General features: G+C 43.2%; 1 protein-coding gene across 15 annotated transcripts in view; it reads right to left on the bottom strand.

Annotated features, from left to right (window-relative positions):
* The window catches only part of TJP1 (tight junction protein 1), a 373,407-nt gene extending 361,585 nt beyond the window's left edge, over positions 1–11,822 (bottom strand). For all 15 annotated transcript variants that reach the window (XM_045448821.1, XM_045448822.1, XM_045448824.1 and 12 more), the window contains exon 1: positions 11,465–11,822. In XM_045448821.1, coding sequence (XP_045304777.1) covers positions 11,465–11,807 — 343 coding nt within the window. In that variant the 5' untranslated portion in view covers positions 11,808–11,822. The remainder of the gene's footprint in view (positions 1–11,464) is intronic.
* Positions 11,823–15,043: the final 3,221 nt, after the last annotated feature.

The raw sequence follows: 15,043 nt of genomic DNA, 5'->3' as shown, positions 1-15,043 counted from the left end.
CTTGGGTTTGGGTTTGGGTTTGGATTTGTTTTTTCTTGGGTTTGGGAACCAGAGTCACAGGGAGTTTCTACTGACTTTTAACACTCAGGTGGAAAGCTCATTTTCTTCCTCTCCAGGACTTGACCATGATCTCTGCCATAGTTTGGGGCAATACCTTCTCTACACACCTGATTCTAAACTTCTGAGAACTTGTTCCTTGTGAGCTTCTTCACCCCACCTCCCAATAGTTATAAGAGGTTATGTTCCTAGCAAAGAGCTGTTGGCACCCACAATTAAAACCTTCCGGGGACCCCTTTGGCATCCAAGCCCAGTTCATTAACCTCTTAGCCCGCCCTTGCCCTGCCCTTCATGTACACCTCCTCTCTTCCTTGAATTCCTAGAAGGTGTCCTCTATCCTCCCATCCATGTGTGCGCAGTGCGAGGTCCTGAACCTGCAAGGTGTAGAAATGTCATGATCTGTGCTGTTACATTAAATCACATTGCAGTGGAAAGGCTCATCCCAAGAGACAGGCAATAGGAAAGGATGGCATTGGCATGGCTCTCCCTGCGGTCCATTTGCATGCTCCACACTTAAATTGTCCTTCCAGCTCTAGGTCTTCCCTCCTCCCAATGGGACAGGGGCGGGAACAAGAGAAATGCAGTGACCACCTTAAGGGGTGGGAACTGCCAGAGGAATGAGCCTCCTGCCTCGTTGTGGGGACTTCTCCCCTGTAATCAAGGATATTGGGTATTCTTTTCATCCCTGATGGCACAAGTAACGTGTTTGGAATGACCTATGTTGTCCACGAACAACATTAAAATGTGGACATAAAACGTGAAATGCTATGGTGCTCCTGGGCCCCATGAACTGGTAATATTGAGTGAAATGCAATAACTTCTTGCCTCTACCCGTATTCTGATTAGATCATTTTGCCTTCCACAGAGCACTCCAAGGCATAACTGCTAATTTGGAGCCTTTCCAGCTTGGTCACTCTGGGATACATTTGTTTAATAGTATATATTTCTAGTTATGGCAGCTGGCTCTTTTTGTATTATAAGAGCTGCAGGGCCTCCTTGGCGTTTATAGAAGCTGAATCTACCTCCACACAGTGAGAGGAAATGGATTTCCTTCTGAAGGTGGGTGTCATTATAGCTCATAATAAAGCAGCCCCTTTCTGGAGCACCCACAAAGGATGAGCCCCATTGAACACAAGTGGATCGCCCCACGCTGGAGGGAAGTGAGCCTTTGTTTAATAGCCTGGAATTATTACCTAGGGAATCACCCATAAAGGTAAATCTAAAACTCTAAATACTGCCCATGTATCTGACATTCAGGTGACAAAAGACCTGGAATAGTTTCGAAGTTTTAAAAAATAATCTATCTACATTTTGATAATGTTATTGCTATATGTATACATATTTTTATAATTTTTAATTTTTTTTGAAGTTTATTTATTTTGAGAGAGAGAGAGACAGAGCACATGAGAAGGGGAGGGGCAGAGAGAGAGGAGGGTGAGAGATCCCTAAGTGGGGCTTGAACTAAAAAACTGCAAGATCATGATGTGAGCTGAAACCAAGAGTCAGATGCTTAACTGACTGAGCCATCCAGGCATCCCTACAATTTTTAATTAAGATTTTATTTTCAAGTAATCTCTATACCCAACATGGGGCTTGAACTCACAACCCCAAGATCAAGAGTTGCACGTTCCACCGATTGAGCTAGCCAGTCACCCCTACAATTCTTTTTTTTTCAATATATGAAGTTTATTGTCAAATTGGTTTCCATACAACACCCAGTGCTCATCCCAAAAAGTGCCCTCCTCAATACCCATCACCCACCCTCCCCTCCCTCCCACACCCCATCAACCCTCAGTTTGTTCTCAGTTTTTAACAGTCTCTTATGCTTTGGCTCTCTCCCACTCTAATCTCCTTTTTTTTCCCCTTCTCCTCCCCCATGGGTTTCTGTTAAGTTTCTCAGGATCCACATAAGAGTGAAAACATATGGTATCTGTCTTTCTCTGTATGGCTTATTTCACTTAGCATAACACTCTCCAGTTCCATCCATGTTGCTACAAAGGGCCATATTTCATTCTTTCTCATTGCCACGTAGTACTCCATTGTGTATATAAACCACAATTTCTTTATCCGTTCATCAGTTGATGGACATTTAAGCTCTTTCCATAATTTGGCTATTGTTGAAAGTGCTGCTATAAACATTGGGGTACAAGTGCCCTTATGTATCAGCATTCCTGTATCCATTGGGTAAATTCCTAGCAGTGCTACTGCTGAGTCATAGGGTAAGTCTATTTTTAATTTTTTGAGGAACCTCCACACTGTTTTCCAGAGTGGCTGCACCAATTTGCATTCCCACCAACAGTGCAAGAGGGTTCCCGTTTCTCCAGAATCCTCTACAGCATCCTCTCCAGCATCTCCAGTCTCCTGATTTGTTCATTTTGGCCACTCTGACTGGCATGAGGTGATATCTGAGTGTGGTTTTGATTTGTATTTCCCTGATGAGGAGCGACATTGAGTATCTTTTCATGTGCCTGTTGGCCATCTGGATGTCTTCTTTAGAGAAGTGTCTATTCATGTTTTCTGCCCATTTCTTCACCGGGTTATTTGTTTTTTGGGTGTGGAGTTTGGTGAGCTCTTTATAGATTTTGGATACTAGCCCTTTATCCGATATGTCATTTAAAATATCTTTTCCCATTCCGTTGGTTGCCTTTTAGTTTTGTTGGTTGTTTCCTTGCTGTGCAGAAGATTTTTATCTTCATAAGGTCCAGTAGTTCATTTTTGCTTTTAATTCCCTTGCCTTTGGAGATGTGTCAAGTAAGAAATTGCTACGGCTGAGGTCAGAGAGGTCTTTCCTGCTTTCTCCTCTAGGGTTTTGATGGTTTCCTGTCTCACATTCAGGTCCTTCATCCATTTTGAGTTTATTTTTCTGAATGGTGTGAGAAAGTGGTCTAGTTTCAATCTTCTGCATGTTGCTGTCCAGTTCTCCCAGCACCATTTGTTAAAGAGACTGTCTTTTTTTCCATTGGATGTTCTTTCCTGCTTTGTCAAAGATGAGTTGGCCATACGTTTGTGGGTCTAGTTCTGGGGTTTCTATTCTATTCCATTGGTCTATGTGTCTGTTTTTGTGCCAATACCATGCTGTCTTGATGATTACAGCTTTGTAGTAGAGGCTGAAGTATGGGATTGTGATGCCTCCTGCTTTGGTCTTCTTCTTCAAAATTACTTTGGCTATTCGGGGCCTTTTGTGGTGCCATATGAATTTTAGGGTTGCTTGTTCTAGTTTCGAGAAGAATGCTGGGTGCAATTTTGATTGGGATTGCATTGAATGTGTAGATAGCTTTGGGTAGTATTGACATTTTGACAATATTTATTCTTCCAATCCATGAGCATGGAATGTTTTTCCATTTCTTTATATCTTCTTCAATTTCCTTCATAAGCTTTCTATACTTTTCAGCATACAGATCTTGTACATCTTTGGTTAGGTTTATTCCTAGGTATTTTATGCTTCTTGGTGCAATTGTGAATGGGATCAGTTTCTTTATTTGCCTTTCTGTTGCTTCATTATTAGTGTGTAAGAATGCAACTGATTTCTGTACATTGATTTTGTATCCTGCAACTTTGCTGAATTCATGTATCAGTTCTAGCAGACTTTTGGTGGAGTCTATCGGATTTTCCACGTATAATAATATCATGTCATCTGCAAAAAGTGAAAGCTTAACTTCATCTTTGCCAATTTTGATGCCTTTTATTTCCTTTTGTTGTCTGATTGCTGATGCTAGAACTTCCAACACTATGTTAAACAACAGCGGTGAGAGTGGACATCCCTGTCGTGTTCCTGATCTCAGGGAAAAAGCTCTCAGTTTTTCCCCATTGAGGATGATGTTAGCTGTGGGCTTTTCCTAAATGGCTTTTATGATGTTGAAGTATGTTCCTTCTATCCCGACTTTCTCGAGGGTTTTTATTAAGAAAGGGTGCTGAATTTTGTCAAATGCCTTTTCTGCATTGATTGACAGGATCATATGGTTCTTATCTTTTCTTTTATTAATGTGATGCATCACGTTGATTGATTTGCGAATGTTGAACCAGCCTTCTATCCCAGGAATGAATCCCACTTGATCATGGTGAATAATTCTTTTTATATGCTGTTGAATTCGATTTGCTAGTTATCTCATTGAGAATTTTTGTATCCATATTCATCAGGGATATTGGCCTATAGTTCTCTTTTTTTACTGGGTCTCTGTCTGGTTTAGGAATCAAAGTAATACTGGCTTCATAGAATGAGTCTGGAAGTTTTCCTTCCCTTTCTATTTTTTGGGATAGCTTGAGAAGGATAGGTATTATCTCTGCTTTAAATGTCTGGTAGAATTCCCCGGGGAAGCCATTTGGTCCTGGACTCTTATTTGTTGGGAGATTTTTGATGACTGATTCAATTTCTTCGCTGGTTATGGGTCTGTCCAAGCATTCTATTTCCTCCAGATTGAGTTTTGGAAGCGTGTGGGTGTTCAGGAATTTGTCCATTTCTTCCAGGTTGCCCAGTTTGTTGGCATATAATTTTTCATAGTATTCCCTGATAATTGCTTGGATTTCTGAGGGATTGGTTGTAATAATTCCATTTTCATTCATGATTTTATCTATTTGGGTCATCTCCCTTTTCTTTTTGAGAAGCCTGGCTAGAGGTTTATCAATTTTGTTTATTTTTTCAAAAAACCAACTCTTGGTTTTGTTGATCTGCTCTACAGTTTTTTTTAGATTCTATATTGTTTATTTCTGCTCTGATCTTTATTATTTCTCTTCTTCTGCTGGATTTAGGCTGTCTTTGCTGTTATGCTTCTATTTCCTTTAGGTGTGCTGTTAGATTTTGTATTTGGGATCTTTCTTGTTTCTTGAGATAGGCCTGGATTGCAATATATTTTCCTCTCAGGACTGCCTTTGCTGCATCCCAAAGCGTTTGGATCATTGTATTTTCATTTTCGTTTGTTTCCATATATTTTTTAATTTCTTCTCTAATTGCCTGGTTGACCCACTCATTCTTTAGTAGGGTGTTCTTTAACCTCCATGCTTTTGGAGGCTTTCCAGACTTTTTCCTGTGGTTGATTTCAAGCTTCATAGCATTGTGGTCTGAAAGTATGCATGGTATAATTTCAATTCTGGTAAACTTATGAAGGGCTGTTTTGTGACCCAGTATGTGATCTATCTTGGAGAATGTTCCATGTGCACTCGAGAAGAAAGTATATTCTGTTGCTTTGGGATGCAGAGTTCTAAATATATCTGTCAAGTCCATCTGATCCAATGTATCATTCAGGGCCCTTGTTTCTTTATTGACCGTGTGTCTAGATGATCTACCCATTTCTGTAAGTGGAGTGTTAAAGTCCCCTGCAATTACCACATTCTTATCAATAAGGTTGTTTATGTTTATGAGTAATTGTTTTATATATTTGGGGGCTCCTGTATTTGGCGCATAGACATTTATAATTGTTAGCTCTTCCTGATAGATATACCTGTGATTATTATATAATGCCCTTCTTCATCTCTTGTTACAGCCTTTAATTTAAAGTCTAGTTTGTCTGATATAAGTATGGCTACTCCAGCTTTCTTTTGGCTTCCAGTAGCATGATAAATAGTTCTTCATCCCTTCACTCTCAGTCTGAAGGTGTCCTCAGGTCTAAAATGAGTCTCTTGTAGACAGCAAATAGATGGATCTTGTTTTTTTATCCATTCTGATACCCTATGTCTTTTGGTTGGCGCATTTAGTCCATTTACATTCAGTGTTATTATAGAAAGATATGGGTTTAGAGTCATTGTGATGTCTGTAGGTTTCATGCTTGTAGCGATGTCTCTGGTACTTTGTCTCACAGGATCCCCCTTAGGATCTCTTGTAGGGCTGGTTTAGTGGTGACGAATTCCTTCAGTTTTTGTTTGTTTGGGAAGACCTTTATCTCTCCTTCTATTCTAAATGACAGACTTGCTGGATAAAGGATTCTCGGCTGCATAATTTTTCTGTTCATCACATTGAAGATCTCCTGCCATTCCTTTCTGGCCTGCCATGTTTCAGTAGAGAGATGGGTCACGAGTCTTATAGGTCTCCCTTTATATGTTAGAGCACGTTTATCTCTAGCTGCTTTCACAATTTTCTCTTTATCCTAGTATTTTGCCAGTTTCACTATGATATGTCATGCAGAAGATTGATTCAAGTTATGTCTGAAGGGAGTTCTCTGTGCCTCTTGGATTTCAATGCCTTTTTCCTTCCCCAGATCAGGGAAGTTCTCAGCTATAATTTCTTCAAGTACACGTTCAGCACCTTTCCCTCTCTCTTCCTCCTCTGGAATACCAATTATGCGTAGATTATTTCTCTTTAGTGCATCACTTAGTTCTCTAATTTTCCCCTCATACTCCTGGATTTTTTTTATCTCTCTTTTTCTCAGCTTCTTCTTTTCCATAATTTTATCTTCTAGTTCACCTATTCTCTCCTCTGCCTCTTCAATCCAAGACGTGGTTGTCTCCATTTTATTTTGCAGCTCATTGATAGCATTTTTTAGCTCCTCCTGGCTGTTCCTTAGTCCCTTAATCTCTGTAGCAATAGATTCTCTGCTGTCCTTTATACTGTTTTCAATCCCAGCGATTAATTTTATTATTCTAAATTCACTTTCTGTTATATTGTTTAAATCATTTTTGATCAGTTCGTTAGCTGTTGTTATTTCCTGGACGTTTTTCTGAGGGGAATTCTTCCGTTTCCTCATTTTGGATAGTCCCTGGAGTGTGCAGGACTTCGGGGCACTTCCCCTGTGCTGTCTTGAATAACTTGCGTTGGTGGGCGGGGCCGCAGTCAGACCTGATGTCTGCCCCCAGCCCACCACTGGGGCCACAGTCAGACTGGTGTGTGCCTTCTCTTCCCCTGTCCTAGGGGTGGGATTCACTGTGGGGTGGTGTGGCCCTTCTGGGCTACTTGCACACTGCCAGGCTTGTGGTGCTGGGGATCTGGTGTATTAGCTGGGGTGGATCAGCAAGGTGTACAGGGGCAGGATGGGTAGGCTCAGCTTGCTTTTCCTTCAGCGATCCACTTCGGGAGGGGCCCTGTGGCACCGGGAGGGAGTCAGACCCTCCTGAGGGATGGATCCGCAGAAGCACAGCGTTGGGTGTTTGTGTGGTGCAAGCAAGTTCCCTGGCAGGAACTGGTTCCCTTTGGGATTTTGGCTGGGGGATGGGCGAGGGAGATGGCTCTGGCAAGCACCTTTGTTCCCCGCCAAGCTGAACTCTGTCATCCGGGGCTCAACAACTCTCCCTCCCATTGTCCTCCAGCCTTCCCGCTCTCAGAGCAGAGCTGTTAACTTATAACCTTCCAGATGTTAAGTCCCGCTTGCTGTCAGAACACACTCCATCCGGCCCCTCTGCTTTTGCAAGCCAGGGGGGCTCTGCTTGGCAGGCGGGCTGCCCCTCCACCCAGGCTCCCTCCCACCAGTCCGTGGAGCCCGCACCGCCTCACTGCCCTTCCTACCCTCTTCCGTGGGCCTCTCGTCTGTGCTTGGCTCCGGAGACTCCGTTCTGCTAGTCTTCTGGCGGTTTTCTGGGTTATTTAGGCAGGTGTGGGTGGAATCTAAGTAAGTGATCAGCAGGACGCGCGGTGAGCCCAGCGTCCTCCTACGCTGCCATCTTCCCAGGATCCTATCATCAATATCACCCCTACAATTCTTAATGTTTAGGTAGTTTTAGGCTCACACAGAAGTTGCAAAAGTAGTACAGGAAGTTCCCACACACCTTCCCTCAGTTTCCCCTCAAACATAACATATTACATGACTCTACTACAATAATCAAAACCAGGAAATTAATTTTGTTACAATACTAAACTGCAGATGTGATTCAGACTGTACTAGTTTTTACATACATTCATTTTGTGTGTGTGCATGTGTGTGTGTGTCTGTGTATGTGCGTGTGTGGTTGCTGTATAGTTCTATAACATTTTATCATTGCTATAGATTTGTGCAACCACCACAACAATCAGATGGTCTCTTTTTCAAATTAAACATTTCTATTTTATTTTTACTATGGACATTTTCAAATATGAAGAGCAGTATAAAAATAATGTAATAGATACTCATGTTTCTAACTCTGGATTTAACAGGTGTTAACATTTTGACACATACACTTTGTCAAATTTGTTAAAGAATTAAAATATTAAAGAGGTAGGTAAATGCTACCTGATATCCTTCCCTCTCCCTCTTCCTTCTCAGCCAAGGTTATTTCTTTTTTCTTTGATTTTTTTGAGAGAGAGAGCAGGGGAGGGGCAGCGACAGAGGAGGACAGAGGATCCAAAATGTGTTCTGCACTGACAGCAGTGAGCCCGATGCAGGGCTTGAGCTCATGAAGGGTGAGGTCATGACCTGAGCTGAAGTTGGACGTTCAACTGGCTGAGCCACCCAGGCACCCCCCAGGGTTATCTCTTCACAAGCAAAATTAAGTAGCAAACCAACAAACAAACCTCACTCTGTATTTGTCCTTACCTAAAAAGTGAAATGGTTACTACCACAGATATTCAGTCTGTTTTGGACTTACCAGAATTTTAAGTTACATGGTAAAAAATATTTATCAGGGTGTTTTTTTAAAATGTGTTATACATATGTAATAGAAATAAAGAATTTGACAATACAAAGATAAAAGGACTGCAGTGGTCTTCTTTGTCATGGTACTCTACATAAAGTTGTATTGAATTAATAAATGCATGGAGTCAACAAATGCTTCTCTGATAAACATATTACACTACAAGCTATAAGAATGTTTTACATGGCAGCCTAAAATAGTGTATAAGTGAGAAGCCATGGGGTGTCTGGGAGGTTCAGTCAGTTAACCATTTGACTCTTGATTTCGGCTCAGGTCATGATCTCACAGTTCATGAGATGGGAGCTCTGGGTCAGGCTCTGTGCTGTCAGCATGGAGCCTGCTTGGGATTTGCTCTCTCCGTCTCTCTCTGCCCCTCCCCAGCTCATGCTTGCTCCCTCTCGCTCTTCCTCTCTCTCAAAAAGAAATAAATAAGGCATTTAAAACAAGAAAAAGAAGGGGCACCTGGGTGGCCCAGTCGGTTGAGCATCTGACCTTGGCTCAGGTCATGATCTCCCACGGTCTGTGAGTTCAAGCCCCATGTCAGGCTCTGTGCTGACAGCTCAGAGCCTGGAGCCTGTTCCAGATTCTGTGTCTCCCTCTCTCTCTGACCCTCCCCCGTTCATGCTTTGTCTCTCTCTGTTTCAAGAATAAATAAACATTAAAAATTAAAAAAAAAAAAGAAGCCATGTATAAATACTCATTTTTGCCAAGTTGACTTTTTCAGTGGACGGGCCATTTTACTGAACATTATGGGGCCTCTAGTAGGGGAGAGGTTACAATAAGACTATAATTGGGGCACCTGGGTGGCTCAGTTGGTTAAGTGTCCGCCTCATGATTTCAGCTCAGGTCATGATCTCACGGTTTGTGGGTTCGGGCCCCACATCAGGCTCTATGCTGACTCCCTCTCTCTCTGCCCCTCCCCCACTTGTGCTCTGTCTCACTCTCTCTCTGCCCTTCTGCCACTTGCTTTCTATCTCTCTATATCAAAAATAAATGAACATTTTTTTAAAAAGACTAATTCGGGGCGCCTGGGTGGCTCAGTCAGTTAAACATCTGACTTGAGCTCAGGTCATGATCTCAAGGTTCATGAGATCAAGCCCCACATGGGGCTCTGTGCTGACAGCTCAGAGCTTGGAGCCTGTTTCAGATTCTGTGTCCCCCTCTCTCTCTGCTCCTCCCCTGCTCATGCTCTGTCTCTCTCTCTCTCTCTCTCTCTCTGTCAAAAGTAAACAAGCATTAAAAAAAAAAGACTAATTCACAACAACTATCCTAATAACCAAGGAAAATTTTTCTATTAAGACAAATCTTAAAATCCATGTAACACCTGTGACGTTGGCACCATGAAGGTTCAGTCTTAAGGAAGTGTTACAGGGCAAACAGGCCAATAACAAAACGCTGCCTCAAAACAGCTCAAATCCTTCCCTGCAATTCTCAAAGACTTGGGTGAGCACCCATGCACACAGGACACAGCTTCACAAACAGGGATCCCTTTCTTTTGCCTCTGCCTCCACGGCTCCTATCACTGCCCCCAGAACATCTGCTGCCCCCCCCCCACATCCCCCAAACCCTCCTCCGTCCTGCTCACCTTTCCCTCCTTTTCATTCCTTTTCATACGGCCCGACGCAAACCCTCTCTTAGCAGGAAAGACTCCTTTCTCTTTCAAAGTTAGGAGGTAGGGACGTTGAGATAGGCAATTACAGGAGAAGAGAAACAGCTAAGAAGATCCCTGTGCTGGTTTTTTTAAATGCAGCTTTATTGAGATCTCATGCGCAGATCATGAAACTCATCCTTCTAAAGTAATACAATTCAGTGGTTTTTAGTGTATTCACAGACATGCTCAACCATCACCACTGATTTTGGAGAATTTTCACCACCCCCTAGAAAAAGCCCTGTACCCACTAGCAGTCACTGGGCATTCCCCCTACACCCAGCCCCCCACAACCACTCATCCGCTTTCTACCTCTATGGATTTATCTATTCTGGGCATTTCAACTGAAGGAATCATACAGTTAGGTGGACTTTGGTGACTGGTTTCTTCATCTTAAAGTTTTCAAGGTACATCCATGTCGCAGCATGGGTCAGATCTTCCTTTTTAGGGCAGAGTAATATTCTATTTAGGGATATAGCACATTCTGTTTATGCATTCATTGGTTGATAGATATTTGGGTTGTTTCCACTTTTAAGCTGCTTTAATGCTGTTATGAACATTCATACACAGCTTTTTGTTTGGGTATATGTTTTCATTTCTCTCAAGTTTATACCTAGGATTAGAATTGCTGGGTCATAAGACAATTTTTGAAGGAACCATGATCATTCCTGTGCCTTCACCTGTGAAATGAAAGTTCAGTCCAGCTGCCTTAACTTATTAGTATTTTATGCCTTGCACTTCAAAGTCTGCATTAAAACAAGAATGGTGCAAATCTTTCTATTAGTTGACTGAGATCATCAGGTTTTATTTGGTATCACAGATGTTTGCTTCTGCATCATGAGACTTTATAGAGAAACATTGGATTTTAAAAAAATTGTTTAAATATTTATTCATTTTTTGAGAGAGAGAGATAGATAGGTAGAGAGAGAGAGAGAGAGACCATGATTGGGGGAGGGGCAGAGGGAGGGAGACACAGAATCCAAAGCAGATTCCAGGCTCCGAGCTGTCAGCACAGAGTCCAACACGGGCATGAACCCATGAATTGCAAGATCATGACCTGAGGCCCGTCAAAAGCTCAACCGACTGAGCCACCCAGGTGCCCCAGTATTGGACTTTTTTTTTTTAACCAAATGCTGTGTGGAGGCGCACTATTACACAGTGAGGGTGGGGTGCCAGAGATTTTGCTGAGACACTAAGCTCACTACTTTCCAGAGCAAGCCATGTTCTTACCTTGGTAATAAAGGAAAAAGCAGGTGAGCAGGTAAGGACAGAATTCCTCCAGATGAGAGCAGAAAGCACAGAAAGCCTTTGGACCTTTGGAGCAAAGCTTCAGAAAAAAGGACTCCACTCTCCGTGGGAGGCAATGCCAGGAGAGGATCTCTCTGTACTCCTTCAGGGAGAACACGCCATCATATACCAGACGTGGGAGCACCTGGCTGATGTTGAATTCCTTCAGTATCCTCTCCTTGTAACTCAGCGGCATTTCCAAGAGCTGCTTGGTCCTCTGCTCCCTTTCTGCCTGTGTTGTTGACTCACAGCAATAGAACCAGGGCCTGGCCCCTGCCTCACCCATCTCAACGCCTGCAGAGCTGCTGAACGATCTCCCTCCCGGGCCTCGCTGCTCTGTGGCCTCTGAGGGCAAGGACCACACCACACGGACATCTGCAGGCAGACTCATCCTGCTGTCCTCAGTTATTACAGACCTGCAGGAGAGGGGAGGCCTGGGATTAAACCCGCATGCTGACTGGCGTGGCCCTAAGAGGATTGTACTGCACTGATTAGCCCTGTGCAGCCGTTAACTTTAAAAGATGAGGAAGAAACACAGTCTGGCTAATACTTGTTCTGTTGAAATTCTTCCTCTCAGCCCCAGGTGACCATTTTCCCCTTGGATTCCCCCAAATGGTTGCTTTCAACGTTATGAACCTAACATGCTCACCGACTCTATCACATGGTCTCATTATAATGTCAGAAGCTGTATCAGGAACTGTGCGACTCATGTCGTCCTGCCAGCCTAGTTTCGGGTTAGACTTTGCAGAAAACTGCAGACGGGAGAGGAAAGTAGCAGAAGCCAGTTGTTTAAGGGTGTTTCAGTTTTATTCAACTACCTAAGTGCTATTTCTTGGTGGCATAGTCCCCTTCCTTCGGAGAAATTCAAATGCTTCTATTGTAATCACCTGGTTAAGTGATTGAATCCCATAAATGACCCCTCTCCTCTGATCTGACCCTGGTGTCCACTTAATGAAGCCAGATTAGAAGAGGGGATTATTGATGGCTCAGGGGAGGCCTCACTGCAGATTGCACAGATAGAATTGAATTGTTCCCAGCCGGCCTTCATGTTTCCACCTGCCTGGAATTGCCCAGGCTCTGGAGTAACCTGGGGTGCCCCTGGGGTTCTGATCTGGGCCTGTGGGTGACCCATTCTTCCCTTGCCTGTGCTCTCTCTCTCCACCTGCACATGTGAGTGAGTTATGGCTTTGGGACCCTTCTCCTACTTGTATCATATGACTCTTCTCTTTAAAAGTCTAAGACTCTTAAAAACTGAGAACAAACTGAGGGTTGATGGGGGGTGGGAGGGAGGGGAGGGTGGGTGATGGGTATTGAGGAGGGCACCTTTTGGGATGAGCACTGGGTGTTGTATGGAAACCAATTTGACAATAAAATTCATATATTGAAAAAAAAATAAAATAAAAATAAAAATAAAATTTTTTAAAGATACAGGAAATAAAATAAAAGTCTCTTTAAGATCAGGTGCAGGTGAAAAGGAATGATTTAAAGAAGGTCAAAGTTAGGAAAATTGATGAAACGATCAGTGGTTATTATAATGTTCTTGCCAGTTTGGTTTATAGAAGTAATTAGGTATTTTTCTACAGAATTTGAGTGGGAGATTTATTTTTCAGGAATCAAAACTCCCTTGGAGTGATCTGGTCGTCATAACCACAAGAAAAGACCTTTCCTGGCTTTGCTTCTGACCTTTTTGTGACTTTGAGAACATAGCTTCCTGACACCATACTCCTCTATATCAACCATGTGTTTCTGAGGTTTTGACATTTTGGGGTGTTGTTGAGCCCCCTCTAGGGCTAGCCAATTCCTGGAGAGAGAATAGAATGAGCCTGCAAGTGTGGGTTTCATATGCAAGCCAATCCGTCCAGAGTCCCCCCCCAAACACCTCCTTTATCAGAGGCTCACATTCCAGGCCACCATCCATCCATCTGCCCTAATCACCCCTGGCCAGGTGCCAGACAATTAGGGGCAGCCCTTATGTCCCAGAGCCCCCTGAAAATATTCAAACTAGCCACTCCTAGGCCTGCTTCCCCTGATTTGCCCATGATTTCCTACAGAAACCACAAAAAAGGCTCTCCCACATTTTCCTCCCGCTCCCTCCACCCCTCCACCTCCTGACCTACACCCCCTTCCCCACTTGTCCCTCCGCCCCCCCCCGTCCCCCCCCCCCCCCCCCCCCCCCCCCCCGCTTTGCCGGGTGTGGCATGCCTGTTCCCTTGGGAACTTTGAGTATCAAATTATCCTTTCAATGGTAGTGGTATTTTGATCTGTTGGCCTCAATATACCTGAATAACAATAAAGTCTACATTTTACAACATCCATTAAAAGTACGAACCTGGGACTGGGATGGGACAATATTGTTAAACACTCTGGGCCTCCTATAGACCTGGGGCAGTCAATCACAGAACCCCAGTAAATTTCTTCACCAGCAGTTCAGGTAAATGTGCCCTAAGTTGAAACTTGGAAGGGAAATAGTGCCATCTTGTGGTGTGCTATAGTCTTTCAGGGTGTTGCTTTTTCTTTCTTTTTAAGGCTATTTTTTTTTAGAGCAGTTTTTTAGAGCACAGCAAAGATGAACAGAAAGTTCAGAGAATTCTCATACACCCCCTGACCCCACATACACAGCTTCCCCCACTATCAATGTCTCTCACAAGAGTGGTACATTTGTTGCAATTACAAACCTGCACTGATACATCATCATCACCCAAAGTCCATAGTTTGCATTAGGGTTTACTCTTGGTGGTGTACATTCCAAGGGTTTGGACAAATGTAGGCTACATATCCATTATTATAGCATCATACAGAATAGTTTCACTGCCCTAAAAATCCCCTGTGATCCACCCATTCATCCCTGTCCCCGCCTCCCACATCTGGTACCCACTAAACGTTTAACTGTCTCCAAATTTTGTTGCAGGCGATTTTTACTCTATGATTTTCTTTATCTAGACGCCCACTTTGTGCTGGTGCATGATATGAAATAATGGTGTGTAAGACAGACAATATCCCTACCCTGGAGAGGAGGTGCATCTGGAGATTTTAAAAAAAGGGGGTCAAGTTGACAAATAAAATAATTACAATATAGCCACAGAAGAAGCTGAGACAAAAACGAGGGTAGGGCTACCTTAAATAGAGATCAGGGGTGGTACATAAGCTAAAACTGCCAGGATGAAAAGAAGTCAGATATGAGGGGGAAAAGGAGATACTATCTAGCAGTGCGTAAATACTACCAAGGATGTGTAAAATCCCAGCAGCAGGGAAAAGATGTATTTGAGAATGTGAGGGCTCCATGAAACAGCACATGGGGATTGTAGAATGCAGGTCATGGGATAATGTTGCAGAGGCCGTCAGGAGCTCAGTCTTGCCAGCTTGGCAGGTCCCAATAAGAAATTTGGATTTTCCTCTGTTTTTAATAAAAAGCTCCTGAAGGCTTTACCCAGGGGGAGGGATATGATCTGATGGATGGTTTCAGAAGCTGCTAACATTTTACCCCTTTGCTTTATCACTTGTTCTCTTTCCTTCTACAATTTT

This window comes from Leopardus geoffroyi, chromosome B3 (genome assembly GCF_018350155.1).
Source record: "Leopardus geoffroyi isolate Oge1 chromosome B3, O.geoffroyi_Oge1_pat1.0, whole genome shotgun sequence".
NCBI classification, from domain to species: domain Eukaryota; kingdom Metazoa; phylum Chordata; class Mammalia; order Carnivora; family Felidae; genus Leopardus; species Leopardus geoffroyi.
The sequence above is the reverse complement of the archived record's forward strand: the minus strand, read 5'-3'. Positions and strand labels throughout refer to the sequence as shown.